We start from the raw sequence: 15,061 nt of genomic DNA on the forward strand, positions 1-15,061 counted from the left end.
CGGGTAGTGGACAAGAAATCCAAAGTTCGTACTTTTGCCAGTGGAGATAGAGTTTTAGTGTTGTTACCAGTGGTAGGTGAGCCTTCAAAAGCAAGGTTTTGTGGACCTTATGAGATTGAAACGAAATTAAGTGAGGTGAATTATGTGGTTAAAAACACGAGATAGAAGGAAGACTCACCGAGTGTGTCATGTGAATATGCTTCAAAGGTATTTTGAAAGGGAAGGAGAGAAAAAGGAGGAGGTTTTAATGATTCAAACTCAAAGTTACGAACCAAATCCAGATGACTGTGAATTTGACATACCTCAACTTAAATTGGAAAATAAGGATGTTCTTAAAAATTGGGATAAATTGTTGAGTTAACTTCCAGAGGAAAAACGGACTGACTAACAGAGTTATTGATATCACATGGACAAGTTTGTAGAGGTAAATTGGGAAGTACTAAAATGGCTTTCCATTATGTAGATGTGGGAAATGCTGTTCCAATCAAACAACAGCCAAAGATTTAACCCTTTAAAATTGGCACAGGTTAACAAAGAGATTGAGAGCATGCTTAAAAATGGCATAATTGAAGTGGATTGCAGCTAATGGAGCTCACCCATAGTGATGGTCCCGAAACCAGACGGTACCCAACGGTTGTGTTTGGACTATAGAAAGGTTAATGAAGTTACAAGAACGGACTCTTATCCTATCCCACGTTTGGACGATTGCATTTGAGAAAGTGGGACAATCAGCTTTTATTTCCAATCTGGATTTACTTAAAGGTTACTGGCAGGTACCTTTATCCGAAAGGGCGAACGAGATTTCAGCTTTTGTGACTCCAGATGGTATATACCAATTCAAAGTTATGCCATTTGGCATGAAAAGCACCCCAGCCATATTTCAACGGTTAACTAACAAAGTCATTTCAGGATTACCCAATTGGGCGGTATACATCGGCGAGCTGGTAATTTTCAGCCAGACATGGAAAGAGCATTTGAAACATCTGATGGAGTTATTCGATCGGGTTCAGGAGGCGGGTTTGGTGGTAAACCTAGCGAAAAGTGAACTTGGAACAGCCCAAGTCACTTTCCTTGGCCATACAATCGGACAGGGTCGAATGGTCACACGGGATGTGAAAGTAACAGTTATTGAGGAGTTCCCAATACCCTCATCACAAAGGAAAATAATGCGATTTCTTGGCATGAGTGGATTTTATCAAACATTTGTGCAAAGATTTTGTAGCGTGATTGCTCCACTGATGGACTTGCTCAGTAAGCGTAACAATTCCAGTGGACAACAGAATTTCAACAGGCATTTTACTGCCTGAAAGCTGTGATGACCAATGCTCCTGTGTTGGAGAATTGCATGGGACTCTGATCAGATTGAACTAAAGTATCTGACTTTAAAGAGAAATGCCGAGGTGTAGAGAAATGGAGGGATCGCACAGAGACCTTCTTGTTCAAAGAGACTGTCAATCAAGAGGGATTCCAGTTGGAAGAAGAAGAAAAAATGCACTATATTATTATACCTGTTTGCATCTGTTGTTTTTTTAAACGAAAAAGTATATTTACTTTTCTTAAAGGATAGTGAAAAGGTGAAAAATGAAACCATCTTGAAGTTGATGGTTTATTTTTTTGGGGGGGGGCAGGTGTCATGTGAGAGTACCTTAAAAAATGGGTGCTTTTATAGAATAACTGTAGTGGGTGTACCTTTATGAAATGGCTGTTTATTATTGCAGTGATATCTGAGTGTGGGTGAAGCTGGGCTGTCTGTCTGCTTTACTTTCTTTTTTGAGCAAGCTGCTATAGAGTGAGTTTTTAGTTTCGTTTTCAGAGAGAAGAGCTGCAGTGAAAGCCAGCAGATGTGCATGGATCTCTCGACAAGCTAAGGAGTGATCATTTGGGTGATTTCAAAGGGGTAACTGCTCTTATTAGAGAACTTAAACCTGATCTCTGTGTTTAAAGGGTATTTTGTCTTAGGGATGTTGTTTGGGAATTTATTAAGGATTTCTTAGTGTTATATACTTTGGGGGTTTATTTGAATTAATGGTTGCCAAGATGTCCACTGTATATTTTTAAAAGGTTAACTTGAATTCATAGAATAAACATTGTTTTGCTTTGACAAACAGTGTTATATGTCTGCTGCACCACACCTGTCGAGTGGGCCGTGTGCTCCCCATACCACAATCTATTAAAAGTTGTGGGTCAGATGAACTCCATGATACACTTTGGTGTTCTCTAAACCCTGGCCCATAACAAATGGCATATGATTTAAATGGAGAAATATTGCAGAACTTTGGGTATCATGGTACACTGAACCACAGAAGTTAGTATGCAGGTACAGCAAGTGATGAGGAAGGCAAATGAGATGGTTCCATTTATTGCAAGAAGATTAGGATATTGAAGGAGAGATGCTTTGATATGGTTGCACAAGACCACGTCTTGTGTGATATGTACAGTTTGGATCAGCTTATTTCAGAACGGACATTTGTTTTAGAATCAGTGCAGAGGACGTCCACTTGACTGATTCCTGGGATGGGGTGGGTGGATGAGGGGGATGTTGTTGGTTGGTTGCTGATGAGGAAAGGTTGGACAATTGCACCTGTATTCATGAGAGCTTAAAAGATGGCAAGGTGATCGTATTGAGGGGAGTTGATGGTGAAAGTATGTTTCTTTTGTGAGAAAGAGTAGAAATAAGGCACACTGTTTAAAAAAAGCGCTGTTCCATTTAATACTGAGTTGAGAATACTATTCTCTCAGAAGGTCATGAATCTGTGAAACGTTATTCCCAAGAGAATTCAGGAGGCAGAGGTAGAGAGATTCTTGACGAACAACAGAGGTAGAAAGATTTGTGACTAACATGACAGCCTCGCGGTATTGGGGATAGATGCACTGTGAAGTTCAGATCACAACAGCTGCAGTCAGATGAGCCATGAACTTCTCAAATGACAGAGCAGGCTCAATTGGTCGAATGGGGCTACTCCTGCTCCTAATCAATTTGAAAGTATGTATGTTCATATGAAAAAAGGGCAGAGTAGAGAAGCCAGGCATAGTGCCCAGTCCATTGAAGTTGAATATGCAGGACATTTTCCTGGATGCTTCAAGGAACTCACAAGCATTAATTCGATTATTGTCCAATTGAAACCAGCTGATGAAGTATTGCTGATCAAGTTTCTCTAGCACCCTTATGTGTTACTAATGCAAAGTCCGGGATTCGGTGGAACAACCATCAAACTAAAAATGCTTGTGTATTTCTTGAAGCCAGGTGTACAGCATTCAGGAAAATCTCCTGCATAATCAACTTCAATGGACTGGCCACTATGTCAGGCTTCCCTGCTACGTTCTGCAACCGACTATAGTACATGAGCATGCTGACGACAACAGCTCATACACTAGGACATTCAATGGCCTGTGGAGGTCGGCATTGTGAAACATTCACTACTGTAGTTAATCGAAGGCTGAGCTGGTGCTGCGGATCCGATGTCAGATCTCTTCATCAGTGATGGCCTTTTGGGCAAGGTAGTATGGGAAGTGCTCAACACATTGCAAGAGTCTATCCTTCACCATAAATGGGAGCTGAAATATTTGGTTGATCAGGTATGAGTTCAGATATTTGATTTATTTTGGCAATATTCAAGGGCAGGCCGAGTATCCTGTAGTGAAGAGATTGGGACTCAATTGTCAATCTGGTGCACAGTGGGCAAAGACATTGCAGTCATCCACAAGCTGTAGATTTTGTATGTCTATGGCGGTCAATTTAATTTTGTCTCAGAGTGAGTGAGATTAAGGAGTTTCCATCTGGGCAGTGTTTAATAATGTCAATAAAGGTCAGTTGCTCTTTGATGAGGTGAATAGTCACTGTCAGCGATTGTAAGTACGATGTGGGCGATGTCGCAGCCTTGCTTCAATGCAGTCTCGATTTTGATAGGGTCTGTTTCAGACCTCCCATTCAACACAGTTGCAGTCAGGTTATCACGGAACGATTTACAAAAATGTAATCAAGTGTCATGGATATGCAAATCATTGGAACACAAGTCTGTAGAGTCTCACGATATACTCAGTCAACAATTTTGGTCCGGTTGTTGAAAGTTTTTGGTCTTTTCTGGACACTGTTCTTGTATTTGTTTGGCAACAAAGACCCATGGTGGCGATTCCTCCGGAAGGCCTGAACCAACATGGTGTCACAGGAAGGATTCCCTCAGCCACTGGAAGTAGATGATTCAGGAAAATATGTGGCAGGACTTTACGTGCTGTGCTCAAGAAGAAAAAACCTTGATTGTTCCCACAGCATGCCCCCCCCCCCCCCCCCGCCCACCCCCCGCATGAAGATGGCTAGAATTGTCACGTTCCTGAAGACTGGGTTGGGGGGTGTAAGTCGAGGATGGTGGTTATGCTTCAAATATGATTAATCGCTTAATGGCACCATTGTCTCATGCAGATTTGACCGGATCTGCTTTGTCCCGACATATCTGGTCTTCTATCCTGCCCATCTCCTCTACCCCCTTTCCACCTACATAATGTTGGACTTTTCTGCCTTTCTTCATTTCTGCAGAAGGATCACTTCGATTCGAAGCACAAACTGTGTTTCTCGCTACTGATGCTTCCAGAGCTGCTGAGTTTATCCAGCATTTTCTGTTTTTATTTCAGATTCCCTGCAGTCGCAGTACTTTGATTATATCAGATATATGAAGTGGTTAACAAAACTTCTGGGGACTGGAAGAACTTCCATATCCTCAGAGAATTTGGTTTAACATGACCCAAGTCTTGATTCTTATTAAATATTTATGAAGTTGGGAAGCATAAAGAGGTCGCAACCCTGATGCTGAGATTCTATAATAGAGGCACTGAAGGCTGTTATCAGGGGAGAAATCATCTCAATTCAGGCCCATAAGGAAAAGGCTGAGGGGAAGGAGTTAGACAGACTGGTAGGCAAAATTGTACAGGTGGACAGGAGGTATGCGGAGTCTCCGAATGACGGACTTTTGAAAGGCCGTCAGACACTGCAGTTAGAATTTGGGCTCCTGTCCACAGGTAAGGTGTTGGGACAGCTGAGGAGGGTAAGGGGGCGGGTTATGAATATGGGGAAAAGGCCAGTAGGATGCTGGCGCACCAGCTGAGGAAACAGGTGGCGGCGAGAGAAAGGGAAAGCAATGGACACGGGGGAGGGCGGGGGGGAGGGGTTTGGACCCAGCGGGGGGGGTGAATGATGTATTTCGGGAGTTTTACAGTAAATTTTATACATCGGAATTTCCACAAGTAGAAACTTCATCAGGACAAAATATTAATTTGAAGTGATGATCAGTGAGGGTAAAATATCGACGCAGGACACCGAGGCTACATCCCCTGGTTTTCTTCCAATACGTTCATGTTTTTTTTTACATCAACCTGGGAGAATAGATGCCGATTGGTTTTGATGTCCCATCCAAACTATGGCTCAGTCTCCAGGTCAGGCTAAATACAATAAAGGCAATATTGTAAATATATGTAAATTCGTGTATGTGACCCGAAAACAAAAGGTTATGTAACAGCATTTCTTTTGTTTCCAGACCATTCGGCATTCATCAATTTAATTGCAAATACGTGTAGTTCGGCAGTGAGGAAGGAGCTGAAGGGGTTATGGAGCGTATTGGGGGGGGTGGACTGGTGGAGGTTTGGGAGGCCCAGAATGAAGAAATTGTCATAATTCCACATGGGATTCAGTGCTCCCCTTTGCACTTATGTTCATAAGGAACACTGTCTCCACATCTACAGGATACACACCACATACACTCATGACCGGACGCCCTATGAAAGGTACAGAATTCCTTTTAGGACTGGACATGACAAGCCCCGAAGTGACGGCCCTCACACATGAAAAGGCAGTTAAAGATCTAGTTGAGACTGTGAGGTCTGCACAGATCGCAGCCGCAGTCCAGCTAGGGAAACGCCGACAGCAACGTACTGCCTGTTTCAATAAGACCGTACACACCACAGAATTCCAGGTTGGGCAACAGGTAATGTTATCTGTTTATAACCCCAGCAGTTTTTTGGCTCCAAAATATTCCGGTCCCTACTCAATTTCGGACAAAATTAGCCCCTCCGTTTACAGGATAAAGTATCCTAATGGGAAGACCGCGTGGTTCCATATAAACCAGTTAAAGGCATATGGAACACAGGCCAACCATGCTCACCATGTCCTGCTGGATGCAGCAGAACACTTCACCCCGCCCACCAGAGACACTTTTCCACCATCCCCCTCACAGACCAGTTCATCCACGGACTCGCCCACGACTCCGCCCACAGACCACGACAGACCACGCCCCGACACGCCCACAAGCTGCCACAGCAGAGACAGCAGGACTGACACTGACTCTGAAGACAGCGACAGCACACAGCCATACAGCCCACACTGCACCAGCTACGACCCCGACTCCAGTGACCCCATGGAAGTCACCTACCTCAAATATCCAGAACCACCACCCGACCCCGACTACCCCGACAACACACTCGACACTACACAATGGCACAGGGACAATTCCTACAGACTTGTCCGCAATGATGAAAGTGACCCCCGGTCACACAATTCCAAAGTTTCATGCCTGATCCACACAAGGGTGTGGGATCCGGGAGAGCAGGACGACGCAATGTCTGAATCCCGACACGGCAACCCCTTTGTGACCCTGTTCACAGAGGCAGAATCAAAGTGAGGTGTCCAGATGATGTAAAATAGGAATCGTTTGAGGGAAACGATGTCCTTTCTGATGGAACCTGCACGTATGTTTGTCTTCATTTTATGTTTGTTTGTTTCCAGGATTGTAAATTGTTCAGCTGGAGGATGGACATCTTCTTTTCAGCTGAAAAGATTGTGACCACCTCACATACACGTTAGCTTGTCCGCAGATACCTTTGAGAACTTCGGTTTGATTGGAGATCTTTTCCAAAGTTGTAAGGCCACACGCCAAATAGTTTATCTGCAGATATCTCTGAGAACTTCAGTGATGTCCTCAGTTGGAGCATCTTGGCTCCCTTGGTTTTTAGGTGCCCCTTATTCGGCGAAATAGAGGCTGCAAGTCATGATGAACACATTCGTACCCGTTTTTTCCAGGTTACTCAGGCAGTGGACAAACGGCACTGAGGACCCGCCCTGTCTGAGAACCAACCCTTGGTCAGCCAAGCTCGGGTATGGCACAGCACGCCCTACCCGGGGATTCCATCCAACTCATACCCGTCGCGGCCCATACGCAACTCATTCGGATGTTTGTTTCAAAGTTGTTTTCATTTACGTTAGGTAGCCCTTCGGCCGCCATCCCACATGCTATTTACATCCGGGAACATTCGGATGGTAAATCAGCAAAGCCTGCGAGACGGCTCGCAGAAGGAAGGATTGTTAGGTGTATGCTGGTCTTCAAATTCGCTTTTTGAAAAAAAAAATGAGGGGAGTCACAGGGTGTGACTTAGCCAGTCATTTTAAAGGGTCAATTGGGTTTTGAAAGACAGATGCACTAACAAGTAAAGGTCTTAAACTGTGTATTGACAGATACTGTGCTTGATCCCAAAGGTTTCAAAGGACGAGACAGAGGTCGAAGCCAGGATTGTCAATACCGGAGGAAGAAGGAAGAGAAAGAAGAAGAACAGCAAAATGATGGAAACCCACCTATTGTTTCTAAATGTCATGTGTATATGTGTGGAAACAAGACACGTTTCCCCCACAACCCCCACCGTAAATGTTTCAATTACAGCAAACCCCCAGTGCTCAGCTCTGATCAGCGAGGTTCAGACCTGGTGCACTAAATTCATGACGTGGTACTCCATGTCCTATATAATCGAATCACTGTTGGTGATCGCGATCCTCATCATACTAGTGCAGACCCTCAGGTTGAGGAAATGGAAGAGGAGAGCCTCTCGTTCCAGCACCTCACCCATCTATAGAGTTCAATCCCCCATCTTCGGATTCCACCAAACCCCTCAACCCCTCACTGATTACAACACTCTGTAAATAAAAAATTCAGCCATGTATTATATTGTTCCATACTCGACTGCCGAGTTGGGAAGTGTGATGTTGTGGTGTGAATGGTTAAGGTTTTAGAGTGATGAAATGTTAAGTTAAGGTTAAGGTTAATAGTGATAGGTAGAGGTTCCCAGTTGTAGTAATGCATGTCCCTTTGACATAGGGCCAAGTAGAAATGTTAGTTAAAAATTTTTCTCTTCTTCCCATAGTTTAAGAATAGAGTAGAACAGGAACTGGCAAGAGGTCAGAACACAAGGAAGGCAACGTACATAGGTGATCCTTCACAATAGTATGATTGTGAGGATCACAAGGAGGGAATGTAGCCATGCTGGCCACGCAAAATGGACACTGAGCCAAACTAAAATGGAAGACAGAAGGAAAAGCCTGTTTAGTGAGAACAGACAGCCTGCTCTCAACTAATTAGCATTTTGCAAGCAGCAAACCAGTTTTCTGGCCAGGTGCAGATCTCCAAGCCAAAGGTGTTAATGGCAAAGCGCTTAACATTCTGATGAGGCAGCCCAGATCCAGGCACACACAATGGCAACATTTCCATCTCAATGTAACACTTAATTGGTTGTGCAAACAAGATGGCACCAGAGTAACGAATATCGAAACCACCCCCCAACATCGAAGGAAGCCCCCGCATTGGAGGATTTCGAAGGTAGCCGTTTGGAAACGCTCCAATCGGTACCGAAAGGTAGAGCCCGCCTAGAAGGGGGCAAGGACATTAGAGAGGGGTATAAAGGCAAATTCCCCACAGAGCCCGGTCTGTTAAACTCGTGCTCCGGCTCTGACTGACATCTTGCATCCTGACTCCAGCCGTTGAGCACCAGCCGCCGAAACCGTAAGTTCAACGCTCGCTACGCGATCCAAGCCCACTAGACCCCAAAGTACCAGAACGCTTGCTGAAGGCTGCAGTACAAGACCAGGACGAAGGCCTCGTTCTCTGACCTTGCCTGTTCCTGTTAGATAAGTATTCTGTTCACTTAAGTTTAGTTATAGCTTAGTCTCTTAGTGTGCATGAGTATTTATTATAACTGTATAATAAATATTGATCGTTTGAACTTTACTAATCGGTGTATCGTCTTTATTACTTTGAACTTGACCTTGGAATACTTGTGACGTTGTCTATACGGCAACTGGCGACTCCAGAGCTAAATAATTACATACAACAGAGCCTAGTAGTGTTAAGCACACGTCGAACTCGGAGGCGTGTTAATACACTCCAATAAACGCGTTTTACAACCACAGTAAAACGTGCAACACCCCCCCCCCCACACTAAGGCACTATCCATCTTTTTTTATATTAAAAAGGACAAGAATCCGGAGCATTGTGGATTGTACCATCTGATATTGCAATTGTATGTAGATTGAAGTTGATGGTGAAGCTGTTGGCTTTGCGAATTGAGGACTGCGGTCCGGGGTGATAGGTGAGGACCAAGTGGGGTTTGTGAAAGGGGCTCAGTTGTCAGCAAATGTGTCGAATCTGCTTAATGCTGAATATGATGCCTCTGGAGGGCAGGAGGTGGAGGGGAGAGGCAATGGACGCAGAGAAGGATGGAGCCGGGCGGAGTTGGAATATTTGTGGGAGGTGCTGGGGTGGTTTGGGTCTGGGCAGCGTTTTGTGACCTGGGTCCAGTTCCTGTACAAAGCACTGGTCACAATTGTGTGGATGAACCGAATGAGTGTGGGACATTTTGGGCTGCATTGGGGGATAAGGCAGCAGTGCCCACTCTCCACATTGCTTTTTACTTTGACTATAGAGCCATTGGCAATGGTGCTTAGAGCATTGAAGGATTGGAAAGTGATTGCGCATGGGGGTATGAAGCATAGGGTTTTGTTGTAGATGAACGACGTGCTGTAATATATATCTGGCCCATTGGGTGGCATCGAGAGCATTATGGGGATTTTGGAGGACTTTGGCTGGTTCTTTGCGTACAAGTTGAACACAGGAAACAGTGTGGTGATCCCGATTGAGGCTAGAGGGCAGGAGAGGAGGTTAGGGGGCTGCCGTTCAAGGTAGTGGGGACGAGCTTCAAATCCTTGGGCATCCAGGTCATGCAAGGTGGGGCGCAGTTGCTCATGGTAAATTTGACTCGTCTGGTCGAACAGATGAAGGGGAACTTCAAGAGATGGGGTGTGCTGCAAAGATAATGGTGCTGCCAATGTTCCTGTTCATACTTCAGAATCTCACGATCTTTGTCCTGAAGTTGTGCTTTAAAAATGTTAATCCGCTGCCCTCTGGCTTTGTTTGGGCAGAGAAGACCCCGTGGGAAAAAGGGCTTTTTTGGAGCTGGATTGAGGAGGGGGCGGTGGGGGGGGGGGGGTGTTGCAGAGTAATCTTTATTAGTGTCACATAGGCTTACATTAAACCTGCAATGAAGTTACTGTGAAAAAACCCCAGTCACCACAATCCGGCGCCTGTTTGGATACACTGAGGGAGTATTCAGAATGTCCAATTCACCTAACACGCACATCTTTCGGGACTTGTGGGAGGACACCAGAGAAAACGGGGCAGTAAACATCACCATGGTGAGGGAATGGGTAGTGGGGCAGGGATTGGCATGGTTGGGGGGTGGGGTTTGGAGGCGATTCTTGTGGATGCACGAGCATAAGGGCATTGTTAACAGTGGCTCTGCTGCACTCGCCGGCCAGGTACTCCATGCACCCAGTGGTGATGTAGCCATCTAAGATGGCCACCTGCAAAGGACCATGGCCATTATGGCCAACCCAGGACTCAGACAGATACAGAGTCTATGTGTATCTGAATCACAGATAACCAGGCCTGGTCGAAACCCCCGCTCGTTGCATTTCAGTGGCCCATTTTCTCAGGACAATACAACTCCAATCAAGCAACCGGTACAGCCACAGACTGATCGGCGCCACTCCCTTTACTCAGAAAGCCCAACTGCCAAGGTCAATGACCACTAAGGACCCGCCCAGCTATCAAGGCACCCGCCCCTTTATTGGCCAAAATCAAATCGAAGACAGTGACCAGAGCCCTGCCGAACTATTGGCTCCAAGGTTAAGGACCGCCCCAAAGAGCGCAAAATCACAGGGGGATAAAAGAGGACACAGCCATGTGTTCTCTCTCTTTTGGATCCGGCCTGTGCCAGCCCAATTGCAGCAGGAACAGCCAGCTAAGTTCAAGACCAACGACCGCTACCCGACGGATGAGCCCAGCAGAGACAGAGCCACTTTCTTCGAACCAGTCAAGTGAAATCCGGATTAAGGCCTTATCCATTTGCACAGTGCCGGTCGCCCTGAAGTTAAGTATAGGTTATTGTAGCTGATAGGTGCAGTTTAACTCGTAGTAGATATTGTTTTTGCATGTCGACATTACTCTTGTGTATGTAAATAAATAATCTTTTGAACTAACTGGTTGTGTGATCATTTGATCGATATAAGGGAAGGCTTGTGGTTCACCAACATTATTAGTAGAGCAACAGTGTTGTCGGCCTTGAGTGATTGGGGACAGTAGAGGAAGCATTTTGGACTAGAGGGCACTTCGGCGTGGGCACTGAACTGCGACAATTATAAGGTTGCACCGGAGGGGCTGGATGCAAGGTTTCAGGGTGGCAGCAGGCAGGGATTCAGTGATTTGGTGACCTGTTTGTAAGGGGCAGTTTCACAAAATTGGAGGCCCTGGAGGAAGAGTATGAGGTGCCCAGGTGGAACAACTTCAGGCCCCTGTAGGTTCAGGGTTTTGTGAAGAGAGATGTACTGTCCTTCCCTGGGTCACCGCCCTTGGGATTTCAGCACAAGGTGCTGTCAAAGGAGGAGATAGGGGAGCGGACGGTGTCTACAAGGAGCTAATGGATTGGGGGTGGGGGTGGTGGAGGATACACAGTCAAAGTGGGGGGAGGAGCTGGGTGGAGACCTGTACACCGGGACGTGGTTTGCGGCCCTGCAGAGGGTCAATGCATCCTCTTTGTGTGCGAGGTTAAGCCTTATCGGTTTAAAGTACTTCACTGGGCGCATATGACAGTAGCGCAGATGAGTACGTTTTTTGAGGGGGAGAGGGTAGCTGCGAGCAGTGCATGGAGAGGCCTGCAAATCATGACCACAGGTTTGGGGCATGTCTGAAGCTAAATGGGTTCTGCCAGTGATTTGCCGATGTAATGTCCGCAGAGCTGGGGTGAAGGTGGCCCTAGTCCAGAGGTAATGCTCTTCGGAAGACCCGGGAATCCAGGGGGCCAGAGAGGCCGACGTATTGGCCTCTGCCTCCCTTATAGCCCAGAGGCGGAACTTACTTGGATGGAGGGACTCGGAACCGCTATAATCGGGGGAGGGGGGTGAGTCATGTGGTAGAATTACTGAGGCTGTAGAAGGTCACGTTCGTCTTGAGGGGGTCAGTTGTGGCGTTCGCCCGGAGGTAGAAGCCGTTCGTTGACTTCTTTAAGGAGGATTGAGGAGTCAGCAAAAGGCGAGGGGGTGGGGAGGGGGTTAAAATAGGGAAGACAGTATAGGAGGAGGGGGCGAGAGTGGGGACCAGGTGGGGGAGTGGATGTTGGTTATTTATAATGCTGTATAATTTTGCTTCGGCTTCGGTTTGTTTTTTTTATGAAAATGCCTCAATAAAATGTTTTTGAAGAAGGAAACACATGTAGCTGCCGTTTAGCTATTATTATCAGAGAAAGAGTTCCTCAGGCGAGTACATCAGAGATGCAGGCATGTGCAGGTTACAGGACAGTGGCTGATCAAACAGCTCATTGGCTAATATGCTACACAATTGAATATGGATATTATTGGGATTGTGACGAATCACCAATCACGCGCACAAACTAAGGAAGGATTGAACCCGCGCATTGTTTCTGGTAAAATATTGCGAAGAGCTTTTAATCTCGCTTTAATAAACCACTTTAACTTGTGATTGATCTACATGGATGAAACCAATTTCAACAAAATTCTTGCCTAATTCCTTGGCTAGCAATCAACACCAGAAAATACGAAATGCCTGGACATAAGAACATAAGGAATAGGAGCAGGATAATGGATTTTGGCCTTTCGAGACTGTTGCGCTATTCTGCGTGGGTTTCCTCTGGGTGCTCCGGTTTCCACCCACAGTCCAAAGACGTGCAGATTAGGTGGATTGGCCATGATAAACTGCCCTCAGTGACCAAAAAAGGGCAGATGGGGTTATTGGGTTACGGGGATCGGGTGGAAGTGAGGGCTTAAGCGGGTTGCTGCAGACTCGATGGGCCAAATAGCCTCCTTCTGCACTGTATGTTCCATGTTTATCACTGACCATCCACCTCAACTCCACCTTCCTGTGCTAGCCCCAAATTCTAGGGCTTTTTGCCTACTACTGATGTTAGCTCAACTGGCTAGCAATTCCCCACATGATGTATTCCTCCTTTTTTCTAATTACATGGTTGTGCCTGCTCTGTGGCAGTCCTTGGAAATTCTAGGATCTATGGATTTTGGAAGCTCGATATCATTGTATCTCTACAGCTACCTCGCTCAAAAAGCCGAACATGCAGGTCGTCACAATTCATTCAGATTAATTTCAGCTGTGCTACTTACTAACATATACTGATCCCTTTAATGCATTCATTTTTGCTAAAGCATTGGTTCCTGATCATTTTTGGCGTGTTTTCCTAATGGAGATTCATCTTCATTGAAGATAGGATCAGGAGGAGGCCTTGTGGCCCTTCGAGCCTGCTCCGCCATTTATCACGAAAATGGCTGATCATTGAACTCAATCGCCTAATCCTCCTTTCTCCCTGGAGCCTTTGATCACATTCGCCCAAGTGATATATCTAGCCGCCTCTTCAATATATTCAATGTTTCAGCATCAACTATAGCTAACAGATAGCTAGAATCTGTTTAATGTCTCTGCTATTTTCTTAATTCCATTATGATTTCACTATCTTTTGCCTTAATATTTCCACATTCATAAATCCCTGCCTCTTGATATATATTTCGAAAATCTTAGCATCTGTATTTGTGTCTCGTGTTCATCCACTCTTTCCTCTTACCGTTCGAATTTTTTGGTCCTCGTTTCTGAATTCTAAAATAAACTCTTAATCATCGACCATATAATTGTTTTGGAAACACGAACACACAGTCACACGGACGGGCGCACACACACACTCTCACACAGACATACTTTCACTGTTTGGACAGGGTGAACAGATATTTCACCGACTCCATAACAGTGGCGGAATTGTTTTCCAGGCAGCCTTGTGCACTCTTTATTGCGTGATCCTGAATAATACCTGAAACGTATTAGATTTGACTGATATTACAAAAGCAATAAATGATACCAAAACTCATATTGTATTTGATCTCAGACCAGTTATTTATTGAACAGCTGCATCATGAAAATCTAATAGTGGGTTGAAACTTAAGTACCAATGGCCACATTGTTGCATTTTAAGTATAATTTTCGGATGCACAAAGGTAAAATAATAAACAATGATCTTTCATTGAACACCCATAATATTCCAATTGAAGAGCCATTCAAAAGAACAAGTCGCAAAAGAACAAGAAATTCCCGCCGGCATGGCCACTTTCTTAAATTTCTGAAACACAATTAATTTCTACCGTTTTGTCACATGAAAGAAATGAATAGGAATGAAAAAGATCCTTCTGGACTGGGTCGAGAGCAGTTTCCCGGATCACATACAGCTGGATCTGGAGATGGTTGCTCTAAACGGGGTTGCCTGAATCTCGTGTTTGACCAGACAGGAGTAAAGCTCGTGTGAGTTCCACTCTGATGCTGACAGAGTCAGATAGCTGCTCACACTGAACGTGTTGTCCGCCTGCTGCTGGATCCGACTGGTCTCAACCCCATTCCCTCTGACACTGCCGTCTACAGTCCATTCAATCTCCGCAGCTCCCGGGTTAAACCCGCTCACCAAACACACCAGGGTCGCCGTGTTCTTGGCTGTGATTTGATCCGATGAAGGCGGAAGGACGGAGACAGATGGCTTCTGAGGATCTGCTTTGGAAAGAAACTACGGTTAGTCGTATAAACATTTGATTTGGTTACGCAAGAGATTTCCCGAACCAATAACATTCTAATTCTGGCACTCATTGAGAATAATAAACAAATCCGTTTGTTCATCCGAGGAAGGAGAGAGACCAATG

At 45.4% G+C, this 15,061-nt stretch overlaps 1 protein-coding gene across 1 annotated transcript in view; it reads right to left on the reverse strand.

The window, feature by feature from the left end:
* Positions 1–14,246: 14,246 nt before the first annotated feature.
* The window catches only part of LOC119965811, a 36,816-nt gene continuing 36,001 nt past the window's right edge, over positions 14,247–15,061 (reverse strand). The window contains exon 8 of the mRNA XM_038797093.1: positions 14,247–14,915. Coding sequence (XP_038653021.1) covers positions 14,590–14,915 — 326 coding nt within the window. The 3' untranslated portion in view covers positions 14,247–14,589. The remainder of the gene's footprint in view (positions 14,916–15,061) is intronic.

Source organism: Scyliorhinus canicula, chromosome 1, assembly GCF_902713615.1.
Source record: "Scyliorhinus canicula chromosome 1, sScyCan1.1, whole genome shotgun sequence".
NCBI classification, from domain to species: domain Eukaryota; kingdom Metazoa; phylum Chordata; class Chondrichthyes; order Carcharhiniformes; family Scyliorhinidae; genus Scyliorhinus; species Scyliorhinus canicula.